The 23815-nt window shown below is 38.0% G+C and overlaps 1 protein-coding gene across 3 annotated transcripts; it reads left to right on the forward strand.

The window, feature by feature from the left end:
- The first annotated feature begins 34 nt into the window (after positions 1-34).
- On the forward strand, positions 35-21964 carry LOC137136974 (zinc finger protein 678-like). Of its 3 annotated transcripts, XM_067522797.1 has the most exons (4): positions 333-473; positions 4809-4921; positions 6835-7089; positions 7345-11427. In XM_067522797.1, exons 3-4 carry the CDS (start codon positions 6883-6885, stop codon positions 8146-8148), a joined length of 1011 nt encoding a protein of 336 aa, XP_067378898.1. In that variant the 5' UTR covers positions 333-473; positions 4809-4921; positions 6835-6882; the 3' UTR covers positions 8149-11427. The 3 variants fall into 3 exon arrangements, with proteins under 3 accessions (XP_067378896.1, XP_067378898.1, XP_067378897.1); XM_067522795.1 differs by lacking the exon at positions 4809-4921 and having other exon boundaries at positions 35-473; XM_067522796.1 differs by lacking the exons at positions 333-473; positions 4809-4921; positions 6835-7089; positions 7345-11427 and adding exons at positions 14637-15189; positions 18706-21964.
- Positions 21965-23815: the final 1851 nt, after the last annotated feature.

The raw sequence follows: 23815 nt of genomic DNA on the forward strand, positions 1-23815 counted from the left end.
ACTGAACTTCAAGATACCGCGAGAACAAAGAGGCGCCATTTTACACACACATGAGACAGACAAGAGCTAACGTCAATGCTACTGGACCAGACCAGAACACCTTTAAAACTGCGATGGCGGAGAATCAGAATCCGGATTTCATTGACCAGAGCAAACTGAAGGAGGAGGACCCGGACCCGGACTTTATTTATCAGGACCGGCAAAACAGCGAAATAAAGGAGGAGGACCAAGACCTGATGTATAACAAAATAAAGGAAGAGAACCAGGACCTGGATATTATCGACCAGGACCAGATACAAGAGGATAACCAGGACCTGGATTTCGGCAGTATGGACCTTCTGCAGAACAGGATAAAGAAGGAGAGACTGAACCCGAATTTCACAGATCAGGACCCATGCAACAACACGAATAAGGTGGAAAATCAGGACCCGGATCTCTGGAGTTCCGATGCCGCTGGTCCCAGCGATCACCAGGTCAGTGTTGATGAATTAATGAGTAAAAACGGAACGAGGCTAAACTAGACCGGGTCCGGGTATTAACCCGTCTTTCTGATTTTAGATCAGATGTGAAAACATCTAAACTAAACCCGGTCCAGACTCTGTGTTCAGGTCTTGGTTGTGGTATTTAAAAAGACACAACTGTCTCAGTGTTTCCTGGTTGCATTAGTGATGGTTTGTGTGTGTGTGTGTGTGTGTGAAATCAGTTCAGTTAATCAATAACCTCCAAAGTGGGACGAAGAAAAGTATCCGACCATGTGTTTCCCACAATGCAAAGCGCACCAACCAGAGGATTTTATGATTTGATGGTTTGTAGCTAAACTCAGGACTGGTCAAAATTAAATCCTAGACCTGTTGCTACATTGCAGGTGTGAATTTTTAGGTTAAATTAACTTTGATCTCTAGGGATGATTCACACACTTTATGAAAATCACTTGAAAATAATCCCCCCGTCCTCTGAGTCCAGACTCTGAAGTAAAATTTTAAATGAGTCTAAAAAATTGTGAGTCTGACTCTGTATTCAGAAAGCTTCTTATTTCTCCGCTCCTCACACATTAAAATCACTGTGCAGCTTTTATTACAGCTTCACAGAAAGAGACCCGAGCTCCCACAGAAGCAACACAATCTCCAGTTATGGTGGTTTTTAAAACGGATACATAACCATTCAAATTTCTGAAGTTATAGTAAATAGAAATAACTATATCAACAGAGGCTTTTACATGGTAGATCATAAGTCGTGGGGAATTAGTGGATACATATTTAGATGAGTGCTTCTCAAATAACATGTGGTGCTCACCTTAGTTCAGCTTCCCACAGCGATTTTCCACACAGTGACCAATGTATATACAAAAACAAATAAGCTATGAAATTAGAAACAGGCCTAAATTTAACATTTTCTTCTCAATGCAGTGTTTAGAGCCAACATTAGCATGACAAAAATCTATTATACTCTGAATAATTATTACAGATTATCAGTAAATATAGTCACCAATACAATAGCCTATATAATAAGAATCCTGGACTGCAGAGGTTTGGTCGTTTGTGCCTGAACAGTAAGAAGCCGTTCTCTGACAAGGTGATTAACTGTAAAAATCAGTACAGTACCTGGCTATCGTGAGGCCTCAAACGGGATGTTCTCACAGGAAAGTTGCAGAGTTACAGAGACACAAAGAGACTGGAAGAGTCACGGAAAGGCAAGAAGAAATCCCTTGGCCACATCCCACTTCATTCTGGAAATCCTTGTTGTATATTCAAGGTCTGAATTGTGCTTGGAGTTTAGCTAGTGCTTGAAAATGCTTGAAACTGTAAATGTATGTCTTTCACAATAATTAGCAATGTGACTGAGTAGTTAGTTTGCTTAGTAGGTTAAGAAATAAACTAGTCTAAAATTAAAACAGTTACATCTAGGTGTGCATGTGACTGTGATCGGCCAGTCTGTTTTCATTTGTGACCCTGACCCCTTTTCGTTTTTAATGAACGTTAGCTCAAAAAATGAAAAAATTAAAAGAAAAAGAAAATAAGAACAAATCCGCACACAGCCTTCTGCAGAGATCTACAGCTTTTTACCACAAAAGAGTCGGCACTTTCAGGTCACGTGAAAGTTTTGTATGATAGAATCTTCGAGTCACGTTAAACCACCATTACACCTACATGTCAGTGTTTATTCTTCGTTTATTCTACGACTACCTGGCAAATTCACAGGCCAAATGATTGAGAGGCCCTGTTAGTGTGGCAATGCTAGTATTGCATGTCAATTTTGACAAGCTCATTTATGGAATAACTGATGGAATAAGCAGTGAACCTCCCCAATGTTACTTAAGCATAACGGTAATGTTACTAACTTCCTGCAACTTAAAGGTTCAGCAAACGTTATCCCACTGCATGACCAGCGTGAGTAAGGCTATAGCAAAGGGGGGTGGGGGGGTGCATTAATATAATGCACTCCAGTACGACTCCACTACCATCTGTGAACTCAGTAATAAAGACGTAGCAGAGTTATTATTATTTTAACATAAAAAAAATAAGAAATTAAAACTTTGTAAATGTACCTGACCACACCACCAGGCACAGGCCTCATCTACTTGCATGGGCCAATGAGCATTTGCAATGGACGAGGAACCAGTGGTCCTCAGTGCTGTTCTCTGATGAAAGTCTATTCACATTGAGCAGATATGATGGCTGCTAACGCTGTTGGAGACACAGAGGGAAACACTATGCATCAGCCAATGTTGTCACTAAACTTATGGGATCAGCTGAATCGTTGTGTAGAGGGTCGTAACCCTGCACCCCAGAACCTCAATGACCTGAGGGCAGTCCTTCAAGAAGAGTGGAATACCATGCCTCAGCCAACAATAAGTAAACTTGTGAACAGCAAGAGACGTCCCTTTAAAACTGTAATTGATGGTCAAGGACACAGGACAAGTTATTGAGACACTGACATTTCTTGTTGTTGTTTACCCACCATTGTCGTTAGCTTTTGTTTCAACAATAAGTTTTAGATGAAGAAGTTACCATCAAATGCTTCTACTTAAATGCCCTACTTTCATGATCACTGTCACAATTATCCAAAAGCATTATCAGGAAAAGTTAGGAGACTGGCTTAACAAAGGAGATGCTAACATACTGCTGTTCTGACAGAGCGCCAGTGACGTCTAGCTTCTATGACTAAGTGGCGAGCCTTGAAATATGAGGAAAGAGAAGAACTTTCTGAAGAAGAAGTTTCCTCTGGACAATAGCTTATTTCAATCCCCATGTTGTAGGGCACTCTGCTGTGTTTTGAGCTTGTGCCAATGTAGCTTAAGCTTCTTTTGAGCCTCTAAATGCTTTGTATCAAATAGTAACCATAGTTTATTTTGTTTATGCAGTGAACCAACTTAATTGCCTTTCCAAACATCATAGTGATAAACTTCATAAGATTAGTAACAATGTGTAGAAACATACACATGTATTTATGCACTAACGTGCTGAAAATATATACTGATGTTGGAGTATGTTTGTGTTGTTATGCATAGTAGTTTTTTCCCCTCCAAACTTATGCAGCTGTTAAGGCTCTGCTTCGTTCCCTGTGTCAGCGATGCAACTCTCTGAACCTCAGGAAATAATATGGTCAGGATAAAACTGTGTTTTCAGAGAAAGTAAAACCAAATGATTAATTCATGAAAACCTCACGATGCCAAAGATACAAGCCAATTTAAGATTGAAGGTTTCTCAATATGTAACCATAACATACTCACCAAGACAGTAAATCTCACATTTTATGTTTGCAGGGGAATCGAAAGAATAAAATGGTACAAAAGGTTTAGTCTAAAAACCATGTTATCCACGAGAAACTTCTCTGCTGTTACAGCCAACTAATGGTGTGCATTCCCTGTGATGACACGATGACGTAGTAGCCAATGGAAATAATGGTTTCAGGAATGTATAGTTTGCAGCACTCTGTAAATGGGACTTGTACCTATTTCACTGCTTATAGACCACACTGAACGGGCGCACGCAGTACGCACAACATTTGAGATTCCAGATACAGCTATCTTATTTCCTATCGACACACGTTACATTGATCAAAATATTTATGCAATGATGTTTATTCCTCTATGCCCTAGACCTGATGCTGTTTGAATTAAAACACATCACTGACTGTGAATAAGTAGAGCATCAGGTTGGGATGTAGAAGGCTGCGAAATCAAATCTCGCCCAGCCACCAAGGGCCACCTCATGCCATGCCAAATCAATGCTTGGAACACGTTCTGCTGTGACGACCTCTGAAATGGACAAGCCAAAAGCTGTTAATCTTTGAATGACTGTGATCTGTGAAGTACTAACAACTCCTTCCAAAAGTATTGGAATCAATTTGCTTTTGCTGTACACTAAAGACGCAAACACATAAACTGGTTCACTTATATTTTGTCTGAAATATTCAATGTGCAACAAGCAAGCAGGATTTCAGCTTAATAAGTATATAATTATTATAACTATTATCAAATTTGCATAAATGTTTTGCATTGCGGCTGCATGGGGGCGTCTGGGTGGAGCAACGTGTTTTGATTTGGTGTCTCAGACTAGAGCTAGCTTAAATTCCATGTGGTAGCTTTAGTGTAGACTGCCAAAAACTATTCATTTTATAAATTTGCTAAAACATACAGAATTTACACAAGCAAAATTCTATTGTACTTTTTTTATTTTTAAATGCAGAAGCATTATTTTTACCAATAAATTATTATGTAGATGCTTCAAGAATCTTTTCAACTTTACACTGTACACTATTGACAACTAACTCTTGTTTTGTTTTTTGTTTTTTGTATGTCCCTTAAGATACAAAGCAAAGAGATTCAAACACCAAAGCTGTCACCAATGTGAGAAATCCTTCACAACACCAGCAGGTCTAAAGATTCATCAGAGAATTCACACCGGAAAGAATCGTACAGGTGTGACTCTCCCCCTAAAATAATCGAAATGAACATAAACTTGTACATAACAGAGAGAAACTGTACAACTGCAACCAGTGTGGGGAAACTAAAAGCACACCTTTTTCTGTACACAACACCTAGAAAAGACACCAGAACATAGTGTGGAGAAACCTTACCACTGTGACTAATAAAAAAAAAAAAAAAAACTTGTCACGAGAACCTAAAAAGGCACTAGTGTATTCATACTGGAGAAATCAGTAGAGCTGTGAACGATACCTGTGATCCATTTGGTAGTTTGGGGTACCAAGGGTGGGAACGCACTAAAATGCAGTGCAGGTGGCACAGAGGCGGCTAATGTGATGCTCATCTTCATCAGTTGACAGTGGTATGATAGCTTGAGAAAGGTAGTGGTAAATTTTAGTTACACTGCTTTGTTTTTAAAAAAAAAATATATATATATAATAAATGAATTTTGACAACAAAGTTCAATCCAGACCATCACAGACAGCATGATGTTGAATGCAAATGCACTGCTCTGATGTGTTGTAAACAAAACAGTTTCCCAAAGCTTAAGTTTTCTACCATGTTGTGCCTCCTGTGTGCACTGATCGCATGTGCAAATTGAGTGAATTTCAACACTGCTGTGTGTTACTTGTGTGAAACGCCACTCCGGACATGTCAGAGGCTGATTTCTCCTAACATTGTCCAGAGTTCATAAGTGAAACAGTCGATGATGATGATGAGGATGATAATTCAATCTTATATATTTTTTGTGTGGCAAAAGTATAGTGAATGTTTAGGATCATGAATTCGTGTGAAGGGTCAAGAGGTATCATCAATAGCCCTGCTTTATTTAAAGAGAAGAAATCTGGATTCTTACTATTAAAGCCTTATATTGTATATGAAAATGAAAATAATTGACATTTTGGATTATAAATGTAGTCCATTAATGTTTAATTAGCTTAATGCCTTTAATTCAACATAAAAATGTTTCTTTTTGTGAGCCTCTGAAAAAAATAGAAAATAGAAAATTGTGTGTTCTTATTTTTTCTTGGAAAGGTACCAACATGTTCATGTTGAAACAAAACAGGGACGAATAATAAAACTGAGAGTTGATTGATTGTACAGACACTTCATAATTGAAATTCACATTTAAAATAAAATGATTACAGACAATTTATGAGCTCTAATTTTTCACAACATTTTAACCTTTCAATTTGTTCTTCTATTTGCATTTCAGTAGCTTGGAAATAACTCTACAGTTTCCTAACCTGTATCCACACTGCACATTCAAGTAATGTCAGATGTTTTAAATGATGGTGTTTTACATTTAAGAAAGAATGAAGGAAGGAGGAGAGAATTTAGTGGCAAGCTTTTGCAGCTCTAACTTACAAAATCACCCAAATCACTCCAGCGTGTTTCCTTCCAAATGGGACGTATTTTGCATATCCAAGGCAAACAATATTGAATGGTCAGTTTTTCCCAATATTGTATAGCCCTAGTCAAAACCTCAGACTCTGGGAAATTTTATAGGCATTTTTATTGTTTTGTCAATAACCAATAATAAAATTGTGCTGCATGTTTAATTGAAAATTTAAAAATGCAGTAGTTTCAGTGTGAGTAGTTTTCTAGTTCCTGAAATCTTTCTAAACAGCTGGATTCAACCGCATATATGTCTCCCTATTTCTTTAATGTTTGAGGCACTGAAATCTTTTAATTTTTTAGTATTTGTGTATTAAATCTTAAAATCCACAGTTTGCTGTTTTTTCTCTCCTTTTAGTTTGATTGGGTCACATACTCAAAAGACATGAATCACAAATTAGTAATTAATTAATTAGTAACACATCATTAAATAAGGAAGTACTGATTACAGATACCTTTTTGTTTTGTCAGTTATTGTTTTGTTCTTGTTATTGTTACTTTCTCTATAGGATCAATACCAATGCAGAATAAAGGAGGAGAACCAGGACCTGGACTTTATGAAACAGGATTACGACGATGGCATAATCAAGGAGGAGACCCAGGATCAGACTTTAATCGAACAGGACCAGTACAAGAACAGAATAAAGGAGGAGAGCCAGGACCTGGGTTCTACTGAACATGATCACTACAATAGGAGAATAATGGAAAACAAAGAGGACCTGGACCACCAAAGCACCAACCCTGGTGTTCCCACCAATTTCAAGGTCAGTGTCAGTGATATTTCTCATTTACATCATTTGTGAGTTGGCATATTTACACATTTCAAGTGGACATAACTTTACCTGTGTAGTCATGTTAAGGCAGCTTGGTGGCTCAATGGGCAGAGCATAAGTCTGCAGATTTGAATCCCAGCCCATGCACCATGTTTGTCCTTGCTACAGCTTTTATGATCACCATGAGATATAACATTCTTTCTTTCTTCCTTCTTTCTTTCTTTCTTTCTTTCTTTGTCCTTTCAGGAGCAAATTTGCCAAACAAAGAGAATCAAATGTCACCAATGTCAGCAATGTGACAAAGCCTTCAAAAGACCATATGAGCTAAAGATTCATCAACGTTTTCATACTGGAGAGAAGCCATATAAATGTGAGCAATGTGGGAAAGCTTTCACCACAATAAGTCGTTTAAAGAAACATGAACGTGTTCATACAGGAGATAAACCATACAGCTGTGACAAATGTGAGAAATGTTTCACCACATTAAGTAACTTAAATATCCATATACGTCTACATACCGGAGACAAGCTGCATAGCTGTGAACAGTGTGGAAAAGCTTTCGCCCGATTAAGTCATCTAAACACCCATGAACGTGTACACACTGGAGAGAAGCTGTACAGCTGTGACGAGTGTGGGAAAGCTTTCACTGCATTAGATAGTGTAAGAGAACATAAACGTGTACATACTGGAGAGAAACCATACAGCTGCGAACAATGTGGGAAAAGCTTTACCCGAATAAGTAGTCTAAATGTCCATAAACGTTTACATACTGGAGAGAAACCATACAGTTGTAATGAATGTGGAAGAATATTTGCTCAGAAAAGTCAGCTGAAAAGCCATCAGCGAATTCATACAGGAGCAAAGCCATACATCTGTGAGCAATGTGGAAAGGCTTTCACCAGAATAAGTAATCTAAATGTCCATAAACGTATACATAGTGGCGAAAGACCATACAGCTGTGGTCAGTGTGAGAAAACTTTCACTTTCTGGACTGGACTAAATGTCCACCAACGTGTTCACTCTGGAGCCAAAACTCACAGCTGTGACTAGAATGGCTAAGCTTCAGTTCTTTTAGGTATTTTTACAGCCCACCAACATGTTCACATTGCAGACAAAGTGTAAGTTGACCATTATGGTGATTCTTTGCAAACGTCAATAAGTTTAACCCCCTACCAACAGGTCAGCTGTTTTCTTCTGCCCTCAGTCTTTATATTTAATCTGTCCTGACTGTATGAGATTGATCAGCCTTTTCAGTTTACACTTGGGAAAACATTAAAGCTATAAAATGCAACGTTTTGGAATCTAGCTAGCTGCAACAAGAGATTTGAGACCAGTCTGCCAAGGAGTGAAAAACTGACACTGTGTCAAAGTGTATGTAGCTTATATTGTAGTGTAACTGTAAATTTAAAATGAGGTTTTTCCTTTATGCGGCTGGACTAATGGAATGGCTGTATTGAGAATTCATAAATATACAGCACACTACATCGGTTTCTTAAAAAATATTTAATGTGCAAATTTCAAAACACAAGTTAAATAATTTAGTTGTAAGTTATATTGGGATCATGTACATGTTATTTTATGATTTGTATGAGGTGTGGCAAAACTTTACAAACTGAACTGTTTGCAATCAACAAATTTAACAAGTACAATTTAAATAGCTCAACAAAACTAATGTTACAAATGGTTCTTCCAAAGTCAACACAAAATACAACTTTTATTCACTCAACCCCTTCATGTCAACCATCTTCAGTACTTAGCAGAATACCATTTGCTGTTATTACCTGCTGCAAACATGAGCATAACACACACCAGTTTCTGGTAGTATTCCTGGGGAATCATAGTCCACTCCTCATGGGCATGCAGCTGCATGGCAATGCACTGAAAATATGTCTTTTCTTAACTGTATTAACTATTATTTCAACTTACCCAGTTCAGGTATTTGTTGTGTTCTATCTCACTCCTGGTGCAACTAATGAATTGCAAACTGAAAGTTGTAGATTTTGCCAATACACCTCATTTTTATTGGGGGTAATTTATTTTGAGTATATCTAGTTATTGTTTATATATATATATATCACTAAGAAATTTTAAATATAAATGATTTCCATATCATATTGAAGATGTTTGGGTTTTGACCTTATCTATTGAAATTATTTCCCAACGTTATTGTCAGATGACAACCAGAAAAGCCACATTTTAATTTGCTTTATAGTGAGTGACATAATGGACATAAACCTTTCCTTGTTAAAAAACAGTTTTCATGTTTATGGACAGTTATTTGTGCAGCTTATAACACCACTTTGTTGGCACTTCTGTTAAAAGATAATTACTTACAATTTTATTTGTTGTCACAATACATTTTAACAGGACCAGTATCAGCCAGACTCTGCACTCCATTGTGTGACATCTTTCTCACTCTAAAATGTTTTTGTGGGGAAAAAGTTTTGCCCAGTCACTCTAAACCACTCAACTGCACATGCTAATGAAATGTGTGGAAGGATTATTTATTATTATTGTGGAGTCAAGAAATATGTCACCAGTGAAGCTGTGTCTTGTTTGGACAACAACCGAGGTCTAAAGCAACTAGTCTAGAAAACTAATTCATGGTAGAATCTTACAGACATCACTTGTAATTAGAAACACACAACAAACTTGTTTTAGTGTCTGTACCATGAATCTGGGGGGCAACAGGTATCGTTTAATGTTAATTCCTCAATGATTTGTTTGATAATGACCTTTTCATTTAGGTGGTAGAAGTAAACAAACTCAATACTTAAGTAAAAGTGCAAATAATTGCCCAAAATATACTCCAGTACAAGTAGACGTACCATGTCAAGTTTTAATCTCAAGTTGAAGTACATTATAGAAGTACGTTCTAAACTGTATTTAAATTACAAAGGCACAAATACTCCATTAATACAACAATGTATTTTAATACTGACTTTTGTCATTTTGGTTTATTCAAGTTTTTGTTTTGATCATGGATGATTTATGATAAACTCATTTAAATTTGCTCTGCCAATCTATTTACATGTAAATTAAAATCACTTTTTCTAACATGGTTGTTTTTTTTTCATTTCACCAGGTCTGAAACATTTCAGTCCATAGTCAAAGTTGTAGATTTGATAACTGTAAAACAGTGTAGCATGACATTAACCTTTTTTTGTTTTTCCTTTATAATGTTGTTACAGGCTTGAAATTTAATGAGACCTCAGGAGTGAACTTCATAATTTACTTATTGTCTAATTATTTATAATTATTTCATGAGAGTAATATTTGACTTGTTCAGTAATAATTTATTTCTCCTCCATTATTTAAACCATCTACTCTATTACCAACCCTGGATGTCACTGGGTCAATGGCAACAGACATCTTGGACAAATCTCATCTTATATCTACCTTTAAGTATTTAGCAGCAGAAATGTGCCACCTATTGACAGGACATTATTACTACATCTTCCAGACAACAGAAAGATCATATTAGGGAAAAGATGGTTGGAGTTTGGTTGGAGAAGAAATCTGATGTGATGTGGGATTTTAACCTTCTGTGAGTAATTTGTACATCAGATGTTTGGTGACAGATTTTACTGACAACAATTTTGTGAATTCCTGTCGTTTTTTTTTTCTTTTTTCCCCACTTGTATTACTGATGTCTTCTGTAGAAGACCAACATGTCATTAAATAAAACTAAAAGCTGATGATGTTATAAAGGTGCATTATTATTACATTAGGTTCAGTGTTAAATGCATTTCTTTAGATTGAAATTGCCTAAACCTTATATAATAATAATGCACATTCACAAAAACAAAGATTCTTTTATCATTCGAAAGAAGCATTATTAAGACGTATTTTTATTATTTTACTATAAAGTTTGAAAATTATTAAAAAATATTAACTACTGATGAAGGAACATTTGCAGTAGCTAAATGTGCATTAATATTATTTTAATAAAAACATTGCTTTGTTGTACTCTTTTGCCATTTCAGGGGGATGCAAACTTTTGCACCCAACTGTAGTTGGCAGCACTAATGAGCCACTTGATAAATAGTGTCTATCAAGTGGCACACTGGTGTATCTTAAATCAAATAGAAACAATGCCCACCTAGGTTTGGACTTACAAATTCTGGTAATGTTCTCTGAAGCTACTTTCTACAAGCTATACCAGTCAACCTCCCCCCCCCGACATTTATATTTTACTAATGGATAACATTTGTGTTGTTGGAAATCCTAGTTTTGTATTTTGAATACAGAGTGAACTTTTAGTTACATCTTAAGTTAATGTGACACACACCCCGACTGTGGCTGCAGTCAATAAATCCGCTTTCCTGAGAGAGTCAACTGTAATGTGATTATTTAAGCCCATGTAAACACAATAAATGTATGCTCAAGACCTTTGAGCATTATAGAGAAACCCAACAAATCCGTTCCTGAGCAGCACCAGGCACTGGGGGAGAGAAAAACTCCCTTTAATGGAACAAACCTCCAACAGAACCAGGCTTAGGGCTGGTAGGCAACTGCCTTGACCAAGTTCTGGAGAATGAAGAAGAAGAGGACAAGAAGCGACGGGAAGCAACAAACAGCATAATGAGGGAGGCAATGAGCAACATCCAGAAGTACAGTAACTTGCAGTAATCTTGTCACAATGGCAGGAGTACATTGACTATACATATCGGTAGGTAAATATTTTATAACCAAGGGACCACTAATCACCTGTGTCAACAGTGTCTCTGTCAATGGTTATTGTGGACTGGGAACATATTTTTTATAACTATCTGAAGACATTTCATAAAAAACTGGATTGGACCGGACAGATGTTGAGTGTGACTTGTCTATGGCAGTGTATTGTCCCAGTCCCCCGCTGCCACTGCCCCACCCTCCTCCACTTTCCAGAATAGTAGCAATTCATTACACATGGTGCGACAGTCAAAACACGGAGCCAGGTAAAAGTGTCTCTTTGCTCTATATGCCAATACAAGTTCAGTAACTTTTAGGAGCATATTTTGGCAGTATTGGAATGTATCCTTCTATCCATGTTGCTGAGTGTCCATGTTGACAACATTTCAGAAACCACTCTGATGTTAAACCCCTGTTCCAGTGTCCTTTGGCTAAGGCGATACCCAGTGCAGCATTCCACCGGCCAGCAAAAAACGGAAGAAGGAGAACAAGACGACAGGATATTATTGAAGCTCTTACAGCTTTAGGTATCGAGCAGATGGCAAAACATATTTCTTTGGTCTCTCATTAAATGCCAGCTTCAAGCGCAGTGATGAGTACACCACCTTTGCCTTTGCTATTGTGGATTCACTCTGCAAGCTTACCAGCCGACTAACTGGAAGCAATCAAATGTAAACTGTTTGCTGTGCTCGGTGAAGTGCACACACAGTAGACTTTTACTGGTTGTGTGATTGCTCTTAATTAGGGTCAAGTCTCCCTCAAAAACTGCTGTTATTCTGTAAAAGCAGAACTGACATCAGAGATTTTGCCTGTCTGATTAAAAAATAAAATCATTTAATATAGTTTTGTAAATTCTACTATTTGGGGCCTGGTGGCTCAGTGGTAGGGCATTGGGTTGGGATGCAGAAGGCCGTGTGCTAGAATCCCACCCCACCAGGTGTGGCCCTGCCCAGCCACCAAGTGCCACCCTGGTGCCAGTCCCAAGCCTGCATAAAATGGGAGGTTAGCGGCAGGAAGGGCCTATGCCAACACATGCTAAATCAATATGTGGAACACATTCCTCTGTGGTGACCCCTGAAGGGACGAGCCAAAAACCAAATTGTTGCTGCCAGAGCTGATCTTCTAGAATTTTTCAGAGAATTAAGTTTTTCTTAAAAGCATTTACCATTGTTGCCCATCATCCATTTTATTACTGATAACTGCGTTTACCTTTCTAAACGTTGAGTGCAAGGATGAAGCACATATAATGTCAGTTTGTTACTTCGTGAATTTAGTTTATTTCATTTTTCATATAATTAGTTTGAATTTCCAGTATCATTCAGGCAGCAACTTAAAGTTTTCATCTTGGGCTGAACATTGCAGCTGCTGGTGCCATCAGTCAGAATTGTGAAGTAACTTGTGTGGTGTTGGAAAAAAATTCTTAACCAAAATTCTTTAAACATCTTCTCCACACCGTATACAAATCTTGCAATACACAATAACAAATCAGGCAAAAAAAAATATTGATTTAATGTTTTCCAAAAATATTGACTATAACCTTAGGCTAGTCCCTGGGAGCAATCTGATTAGAATTGTGTAGTTAAAAACTTTGTAGCCTAAAAACCTTTTGTGCCCTCATCCTGTTGGAAGGTCCAATTCTGTCTAAGCTTCAGCTTCCTCACAGAAAACCTGAATAGAATCACAAAGCTTCTGCAGCTTGTTTATGATTCTGAACATATTGGAGCTGACTTTTCTTTGGTTTATGGGACAGTAGCAGTGTTTGTCTTATAGTTCTGGCATGGAAACCTTCAGGGTTTAGTTGGTGTCTTACTGTGCAAACTGAAACCTCTGTGCCTGTTGCCACCATATCTTTCTGCAGTGCTTTTACCTGCCACTCAGGGGTTTCTCGCCACCTGCCTCCTCAGAAATCTGGTTGCAGCTTTTGATAGCTTCTGTTTTCTGCCATATTCAGGTACCGTAGCCAATTTTATTTTAACTGTGAACTAGTTAATTAAGCTTCCAACTAGAAACATCCAGTGCCTTCACCATCTTACGTGTCTTTTCTCCTGTTTGTGAAAGACAATGACCGCTTAACTTTGGCAATGCTTTTGCCATATTTCAAACATGACACTCAGCAAACCTCTATGATGTGTTTTATCTCAAACAAACCTGGTGCAACTTCTGAAGCCCTTCATTATTTCCACCAGATGTGCTTGAGACAAAACCTGATTTTTAAATATATGCTCTTATGAGGGGTTCTATTCAGGGGGAGGAAAAACGTTGCATTTTGTTTTGTGGCACTTCTTTGTTAACTTTATTAATAGTTATTATTCTGTTTTATCATTAAAAAAGATCTTGCTGCTAAACAATAATGAGTGTAGGTTATGTCAAAATGCTGGTGAAGACAACGCATCATTGGATGGAGCTTCAGGTGAGAGCAGCGTCCATAGCAGCCTGTCACAGGTAGGAAGATTTGGAGAGAATATGGTAAAGTAAACCTTTATTAATAAACTCAGAGAATGTGAACACCAACAGATAACTCGTGTAAAGAGCAGGCAAACAGAGATGCTACAAGAAACTAAAATTGAGCTTTACCATATCACAAATACTGAGGCCACATTCAGCAACACTGTTGCTGCTTCAAGCTCTGCAGTGTTATAAATACAAACTTCAAACATTGGATTTTGCGAAGATTTTTAAATAAACGTTGAACATGAACTGGACATAAGGTGGAGGCTGTTTTTATTTGTTCTACATGTTTGAAACATCGTGTTTGACACATCGTCAGCCATGTTTTCACAGCTTAGCAACAGTAACTAAGAGGCGGGGTTTCGCGACGGGTCAGTTCCCGGTCCTGTTCGTAGTTATCGTGAGATTGTGTGAGATCGCGGGAACACAGAGGCGACAGTCAGAGCGGAGAGTTGTTGTTTTTGATCGAACAGAACTAATGAAATAAAAATAATGAAGCAGGAGGACCAGGACCCGGACCTCGCCCTTCACGAGAACATGTGCAAAATTAAGGAAGAGAATGATCCAGATTTTAATAACCAGAGCAGCACGGATTTTGTCCACCAGGCCCACTTCAAGAGCGAAATGACAGAGGAGAACCAGGACCCGGATTTCATCGGCCAGGATCACTACAACAGAGAAATAAAGGAGGAGTACCAGGACCCGGGTTTTGTGCACCAGGCCCACATCAAGAGCGAAATTAAAGAGAACCAGGACTCAGATTTCACCTATCGGGACCACTGCAAAAGCAGTAGGATTAAGGAGGAGAACGAGGACGCGGACTTCACCAACCAGGACGAGAATGAAATAAAAGAGGAGAACCAGGACCCGGATTTCATCAATGTGGTTCTATACAAGGTCGAAATTAAGGAGGAAAACGAGGACCCGAACCATCAGACCTCAGAACCCGCAGGTCCCAGCGATGACCAGGTTAGTGATGATGAGTTAATGGGTAAAAACGGCCTTACAACGAGACTAAAGAAGGTCAGAGGTTTATGTTCAGGTTTTTAATTGTGTCCTTAAAAAGACAGAACTGTCTCGGTGTTTCCTGCTGTCATCTTAAAGCCGGTGATCCAAGAGAAAACTAGGAAATCAGGTATTCGGGAAATTTCCCGCGTTGCGCATGCGTAGACCGACGCTTTCCCCCTTTTTTGGTTGCAGAACAATAAACATGGTAAATTGTATTATTTCTCACATGAAAGGCACATTGGATGGAACAACAGGTCACTAAAAATTCCAATGTCTTCGTAGATTCTAAGAAGACACTTTGCCTGTCTTTTCCTCATCAGTCTCAAAGCACTGAGGTGATTGTCCACAAGGTCCTTTTTTAAAAATAGAGAAGAGGGGTTTTTGTTTCCTCCATTTGGATGCATGGATGACAAACTTTGGCAGCAATAGCACATGGTTTAGTACAAAATCACTTCTCTTATCCTTCAAAATAACTAACTTTATTTATTTATATAATGCCACTATAGTGCCACTACAACAAAGCCACCTCAAGGCACTTTACAGAATAAAGTCTTTAGACATATATAGAGAAAACCCAATAAATCCCCCATGATCAAGCCCTTGGCAACAGTGGAGAGGAAAAACTCCCTTTAGCAAGCGGTGGGTCAGGTGAGCACCTTGCATGGCAGCCACTGCCATCAGTGTGTGAGTGTGTGTGTGTGAATGGGAAACAACATTGTAAAGCGCTTTGGATAAAAGCGCTATATAAGTAGCTATTTACCATTTAACAACAAAAAAACCTCTAGCACACCCAGGCTCAGGGTGGGCGGCCAAGTTGGAGAAAGAAAAGAAAAGAACAACAAAACATTAGGTTAGTAGGAGAACACTGGAAACACACAGCTCCAAACTCGGGGACACTTGCAGAAAGGGACAGAGAGAGGGAGAAAGATAATAGCAAAAATAATATCTTCCCTTTTAGGTGGAGCAAGTAGTTGAATCTTGCCAGTCTTGGAAATCTTTCCAAAATCTGTATTCTCTGTTTAGGTATCACAGAGCTACAGTTATTGTGGTCGATGTAAAAACTCTTGGCAGTTCACTGGATGGATAAATACTATTGGGGATTTAGAAGTGTATTTCCTTTGTCTTCAGACTTACACGAAAAGTAATATAAATAGTTCTTAGTTTTTTGAATTCTAAATCTGAAAACAGGTTTATTATGGAGTCTCTATTTGATCTGATTAGGAATAGTTCATTGTTCAGGTGATTGTGCATCCATTTATTTGTGGTTCCTTGAAATGAGACATGTTGCCCATCATTTTGAAGCAATGATATATTTAGAGCGCAAGACTGTTTGTCCACTGTTTTGATTAATTTTTTAACTGGATCAGGAATAGCTTTGATTACTCTGTCAAATTCAGTGCAGGTGCAAACTAAGTCATATTTGGTGCCAAAGTTTTCATAGTTCAACCAGTATCCCTGATCGTTTAGCAAATGGCATATTGAGCAGAGGTTTTTATCCATCCAGTGCTGTAAGTACAGAGACTTACCTTTACATGACACATATCTGTAGTTCCAAAAAGCTGTTTGATGTGGTGTAAATTATGTGGGCAGGTGCCCTGGGAAAGTGCTACTGAACTAGCTGTACCATTATAAAACATTCCATTATATTACAAAAGTTTAATCCAAATCCTGATTAAGTCGGGTTTTTAATCTTAGTGTAAATGTATGTCATCAACTTATAATCACAGTTTAATAATAAGATTGGTTGATAGTTGTCTAGAATCTTGTTATTTTTCCCTGGCTTTGGTATAAGAATGATGAGACCTTGTTTAAAGCTTTCTGGGAGGGAGAGAGTCTGTTAGCATTGATTTGATACATATCGAATTTATCTCTTGTAATATTTTCCTCTTCCTGCAGGTTTTTAATTGTTTGCTAAAAGAGATTGAATATAGAAGGTTGGCGTTACATTTCCAGTATCATTTATGTGTAGCAAGGTGAGGTGAAGGTGGTATTAATAGGTCAATGCATCAATGATCTGTAAATGGTGTTGGGGATATATTACATTTGGAAGCTTGACTAAGCATCCTGTCTGTCACTAACCAGAAATCTATTCTGTATTTGCTTGAGGTGTCAGGTTTATACCAGATAAACTGTCTGTTATTAGGGGTTTTCTCTCTCCAGGGATCATGCAGACACAGCCTATTGCAAAAGTCAACCAGTATGAGGTTCGGATGAGGGTCTAAGAATTATTACTATTACTAAGTCTTCTGTGCCATATCTATCACAAGTGGGAAAGTCTCTTTTTTTGGTATGTATTACTGTCTCCATAAATCTTACTTAGTCATCAATATGCAGAACACAGAAGATTGCTGTGTGAGAGTTGTTGTGACCTGCTGTTGCTACAAAATTGCAAGTGGATCATATTTTAAATTGAAAATATGGCATGTTAACAGAGAGGTGGGACCGAGGTTGTTTGTAAAATTTGAATATGGTAACGGGTCTTATGGAACTCAAACCTTTTCACCTAAAAGTGAATGTGAGAATGCCTAAGTTTAAACTCTGATTAAACCACACATACATCGATTACTGCAATGTAGCCTTTATCGAAAGCCACCTTACCCAACAGTCTTGCTTGCTTGGCCACAGTTCTTGTTGTTTTTGTTTTTTGTTGATCGCCTTTGGTAATAAATTGTACAAATTGTATAATGACCTGCCGCCTTAGTAAGTCGGTGTAGAGAGTCGACTTTGTTATCTAGGTTTTTAGCCAAGAATCTAATTGGTGACCTGTGTGTGTGTGTGTGTGTGTGTGTGTGTGTGTGTGTGTGTGTGTGTGTGTGTGTGTGTGTGTGTGTGTGTGTGTGTGTGTGTGTGTGTGTGTGTGTGTGTGTGTGTGTGTGTGTGTGTGTGTGTGTGTGTGTGTGTGTGTGTGTGTGTGTGTGTGTGTGTGTGTGTGTGTGTGTGTGTGTTTGTGTGTGTGTCCACGCTAATCCTTCCACTACCATTCTGCCCTCAAAAGAACCAGTCTTGTTTTTCTTAAGCCCCTTTTAGACATGCACTGGAATTCTGACATTGTCCAGATATTTTTAGGAGGCGGCACCTGTGGTAACGAAAATGTCAAAATGAGACACTACTGACATTTTCATTTTCACAGGCCATACATCCTTTGATTCCCCTAGTGCAATGTCCGTATTATGCTCTTGAGCTCATGCGTGTAGCACACTGCTCTGACCCAAATTGTCGGGAGGATTAAAAGCGAGCGAGTGGACGTGTTGATGGTGTTTCTGTCACTCAACTGTCATAGTCAAGGTATCATGTTCATATGTGAAACAGGCTTATAGTAGTCTGAGTAGGATGTGATGTCGTCTTTGGGGGGGGGCGGCGGGGGGACACATTCCTTTGCCTTTTTTGACCTTATGTGATGTGTGCTACATGGTTTATACAGCTAATGCCACTATGCAACCTAATGTTCTCTCTTTTTCTTTCTGTGTGTCACTTTAGAACCAGAGCAGAGCAAAAAAAACACAACGTCGCCGCTGTCAGCAATGTGCCAAAGCCTTCAGAACATCATCGAAGCAAAGGACTAAGAGAGTTGGCAGTGGAGAGAACCAATACAACTGTGAACAATGTGGGAAATCTTACAACAAATTCAGACATCTAACAAAACAGAAACATGTACATAGTGGAGAGAAACGGTACAGCTGTGACCAATGTGGTAAAGTTTTCAGCAAAGTAAGTAATCTAAACATCCATAGCCGTGTTCATAGTGGAGAGAAACCATACAGCTGCAGCAAATGTGGAAAAGCTTTTACCACAGCAGGTAGTCTAAAAACACACAAACGTGTACATACTGGAGAGAAACCGTACAGCTGTGACCAGTGTGGGAAAATGTTTAATCAGAAAACTAACTTGCAAACACATCAACTAATTCACACAGGAGCAAGGCCATACAGCTGTGACCAATGTGGGAAAATGTTTACTCAGAAAAGTTCCCTAAAACTTCATCAACTCATTCATACAGGAGCAAGGCCATACATCTGTGATCAGTGTGATAAAGCTTTCACCACAGTGGGTGGTCTAAAAAGACATACATTTGTACATACTAGAGAGAAACTGTATAGCTGTGACCAATGTGGGAAGATGTTCGCTCAGAAACGTTCCCTAATAATCCATCAACTCATTCATACAGGAGCAAGGCCATACATCTGTGATCAGTGTGGGAAAATGTTCACTCAAAAACGTTGCCTAAGAGTCCATAAACGAAGTCATACAGGTGCAAGGCCATACATCTGCGACCAGTGTGGTAAAACTTTCACCACAGTAGGTAGTCTGAAAAGACATAAATTTGTACATACTGGAGAGAAACCTTACAGCTGTGATCATTGTGGGAAAGCTTTCAACACAATGGGTAATCTAAATGTCCATAAACAGGTTCACACTAGAGCAAAACCCCACAGCTGTGACTAGATTGGAATACTTTTCAGTACTCTTAAGTATCTCAACAGCCCACCAACACATTCAAGACGGTGTCCAAATGTGTCCAAAATGACCTCTGCCGATGGCATCTAATAGATACACACAAGATTTCCTGTTGCATCACTGTGTGATGCACAGGGATTTTCTTTTCTGATTGGTTAGAAAGGTGAGGCTCACTCAACAACCTTCAGAGATGAATATCTCAGCACTGCTGTCAGTGCTACATGAAGTAATGGAGGATATCTACACAAAATGTTGGATTCTTTAGGACAGTTGAAATCTCTGTGTCTAGTTTTTCCTGTGGTTTCTGTAGCGAGAGAGTTGTCTGTAACAAGCTTTGGAAGTAAGGCTCACATTGCGCAGTAATTGGAAGCACAGCCCTGCACCATGGAAAATAAGCCAGCTATTCAGGCCCCAGTAGCTGATGCAGATCGACCTAGCGTAACCCAGTTAGCTGTCCCCCAGCAGTTCCCGAACAGCTGGGAAGTCAAGCTGGCTGGGTGATGGTTCGTAAGAGATCCAATGCTAAACATCCAATGCCCGAGGTCCACCACCAGTCGGTTCACGTTTCCAATCGATTTCATCAGTTAGTGACACACCTGCTGAGAGACCCGTTCTTATACATATTAAGTTAAATATTCCAGCGGCCGTAGTCAAATGTCTTCCTGGGGCCAGAGCAGGCAACGTTGAATCATATTTGAACTCCTGGCTAAAGATAAACGTAAATACAGTAATATTATTATTCACGTGGGAGTTAATGACGCCCGATTACGCAAATCGGAGGTCACTAAAATGAATGTTGAATCGGTGTGTAACTTTGCAAAAACAATGTCGGACTCCGTAATTTTCTCTGGCCCCCTGCCAAATCTGACCAGTGACGACATGTACACCCGCATGTCGTCATTCAACCGCTGGCTGTCTAGGTGGTGTCCAGCAAACGATGTGGGCTACATAGACAATTGGAAACGTTTTTGGGGAAAACCTAGGCTGATTAGGAGAGATGGCATCCATCCTACTTTAGATGGTGCAGCTTTCTTATCCAGAAATATGGCTGGTTTTATTAAACAACCAAAAGTATGACAATCCAGAGTTAAGCCTAGGATGCAGAGATCCAGTCCTACACGCCTCTCTGCATTGTCATAACAGCCCTTCCCTCCCCCAAAAAACTCCCAAATACCCAAATCAATGTCTGATGCTGTGGCATGAGAATGTGTTGTTTATGTAGATGCTGACAGTAACTGACTCAACACTGCATTTATTTCATCAATAGATTCAATTGTTTTTTTACAAAAAATTTATTTTTTAAATGGTTTTTAAAACTGTTTATTTGTTTAATGGAATAATTAATTCTTCTTTACTTGCATATAAATGTGATCCACATCATAACAAAGATGATCAGATCATAGGACAACTGGAGATGTTTGTTACATGTAGAAATCCTTTATAATTTCCTTTATAATGACATTGTGGACATGCATTTGTCCTTTGTTCATTTGTACAATGGACTATTTATTAAGTTCTTACGTAAATGTGGTTAAAAGTATAAAAAAACATGTTTTTGTGGGAAAAACAAACAATGTATTGTGACAACAAATAAAAATGAATTGAAATTCTTCAATGTCCAGTATCAGCCAGACACTGCTTTACCAAGTGCAATGTTCATTACATTACCAAATGTTTGGTTGGAAAATAAAATGTACAAATGCTTGAAGATCCCATTACCTGTACAGTGGTCTGAGGTGTGTCTGTCAGCTGCATACAATTTGAGGTGGAATATTTATTAATTTGGGGGATTTTACATTTTTTACTAAAGAAACATTTCACCCAGTGTAGCTGTGTGTCTGGCTAATGTGTTTACTGGTGTATTTTTAAGGTTATGAGGATAATAACAGATTTCTGCAGTACAGAAGAATAAACTGATCTAATTTAGAGACTGACAGATTTCAGTAGTTATTAGAAGCAATGTGTCACTTCAGAGATGCAAACTTTTCACCTATTAGTGTCTGGATGGGGATTGTTGACAGTAATTTAGAAAAAGACTAGACTTATCCTTTAATGGTAATTGCTTAGTTTGTTTCTAAATCCTTGATAATGAACTGCTCATAATTTGTGTAGTTATTGATAATAACCAGTTTTGATTTGGAATTATGTGATTTTTATTTTATTTCTTCATGTTTTTGTTCAGCTGATGATGCATTGAGATGCATTTAAATCAGATTTGCTGTTTGATTTAAATGTATATTCACATACAGAAAATAAAATAAAATAACTGTTCATTCCTGACATGGTTGTTTTGCTTGTTTAATTTTTTCATCAGTTCTAAATCATTTCAGGCAAATCACACAGTTAGAGATTTTGTTTTATCAAGTTTTTTTTTTTTTTAGCAGTTACAATTTAAAGGTTTAAGAAAAGGGATGACTTATTGTCGTTACATATAAATATAATGGGACCCTGGGAATAAACAGATGTAATAAACAATTATTATTACGGACAGAGCATCACTGTTCCTTTCAGCATAGGCTTCATTCTTCTCTTTCCAGGCGGCCACTCATCCATAGGCCTGAAAAGTTAGTTTTGTTTCATTGATCCACAGAACAGAATCCCAGAGCTATTGTAGAATGATGTGGGTCTTTTTTTTCATGTGTATGTTTAGCTCATCGATTATGTAAAATAAATGTATTTAAATCAGTTTTGCCATTTGATTTACACGTATCAAATTCAGATGATAAAATTTCTTTTCTCAGTTCTCAAACAATTGTTGATAAAAGTAAAATATTGAACCCTAACATCATATTTGTCATGTCATAATGACACATTTTTCTAGTTCTTATTGCTTTTATAGGTTGGAAATTTAATGAGACCATGAGAATAAACATGTAATTAACATTTATTTGTGTTGTCCAGTATTCACTTGACACACATCCCTCCATTCTCTAAACCCTTAGTTCTATTAAGGATCCTATAGGCTGTGGAAGTGGATTCCAGATGTCACTGGGTGAATGGCAGCATCCATTATGAACAGGTCTCTTTTTATTCTGACCTTTTTATAAATATTAAGCAGCTGAAAATCGCCACCTACTGACAGCAAACATTACTACATCTCACTGACAACAAAGATCAGGTTTGGCTGTTTTAAGAAAAACTCTGATGCAGGTTTTTACCTTTCTGTAGTTTGGACCTAAAGTATTAATTTATGAGTGATCCATTTGGAATATTCTTCATTCTCTAGAGCTATTTCAGTATGTTTTGTAAAATGGCTACTTTCCATTATTGTTGTATTGTGCTGTTATATAAAATCTTAACAATATACACACTGTATATATAATGTTTAACATGGCAATGCCTAAGTTGTAATACTGGTTACTGTAATGCTCTGCATTGTTAAATTGTCCACTCATCTAGTTCATGTTCAGTGTAGCGGCAAAAATACTTTTTTCTTCATTTTGATCTTTGATTTTTGATTAGTTCTATAGTTCTATATCAGTTTTGTTCAGGTCAACATTATGATGTTTTATCGAGGTTTTTACTTGTTGTCAGAAAACATTCTGGTGAATGGATTTTAAGCAGAGCTGAGCCAGAGTATTAGACAAATGGGTGAATAGTTGAGTTTAAGTGCTGGCGAGCTGCTTATGGCAAACCTGACCTCTTAATATCCATCTAGATTTACTTTGAAGAAAGTGAGTATTTATTGTATTGCTTTTCGATTTTACAACAATCTACAGTACTGTGCAAAGGTTTTAGCCATGAAAAATGCTGTAAAGTAAGAAAGCTTTCAATAACAGACATGTTAATTTATTTTTATTAGTTAACAAAATGGAAGTAAATGAACAGAAGAGAAATCCAATTTAAATCAGTGTTTGGTGTAAAAACCATTTGACTGCAAAAGAGCATCAATTCTTCTAGATACATTTACACACAGTTTGTATAGGAACTCAGCAGGTGGCTCATCCAAGACAGACGTGATGATGTGGGGGCAAAACGGCTGCTTGTTATTCTCCTCTCTGAATATAGACGTCCTAATGACACTGGCTGTGTGTTTGGGGTTGTTGTCCTACTGCAGAATACATTTTGGGGCCAGTCTGGCATCTGCCTCGTGTTACTACACAACGGACAAGTATCTGAATTTATTTCTCGG

This window comes from Channa argus, chromosome 12 (assembly GCF_033026475.1).
Source record: "Channa argus isolate prfri chromosome 12, Channa argus male v1.0, whole genome shotgun sequence".
NCBI classification, from domain to species: domain Eukaryota; kingdom Metazoa; phylum Chordata; class Actinopteri; order Anabantiformes; family Channidae; genus Channa; species Channa argus.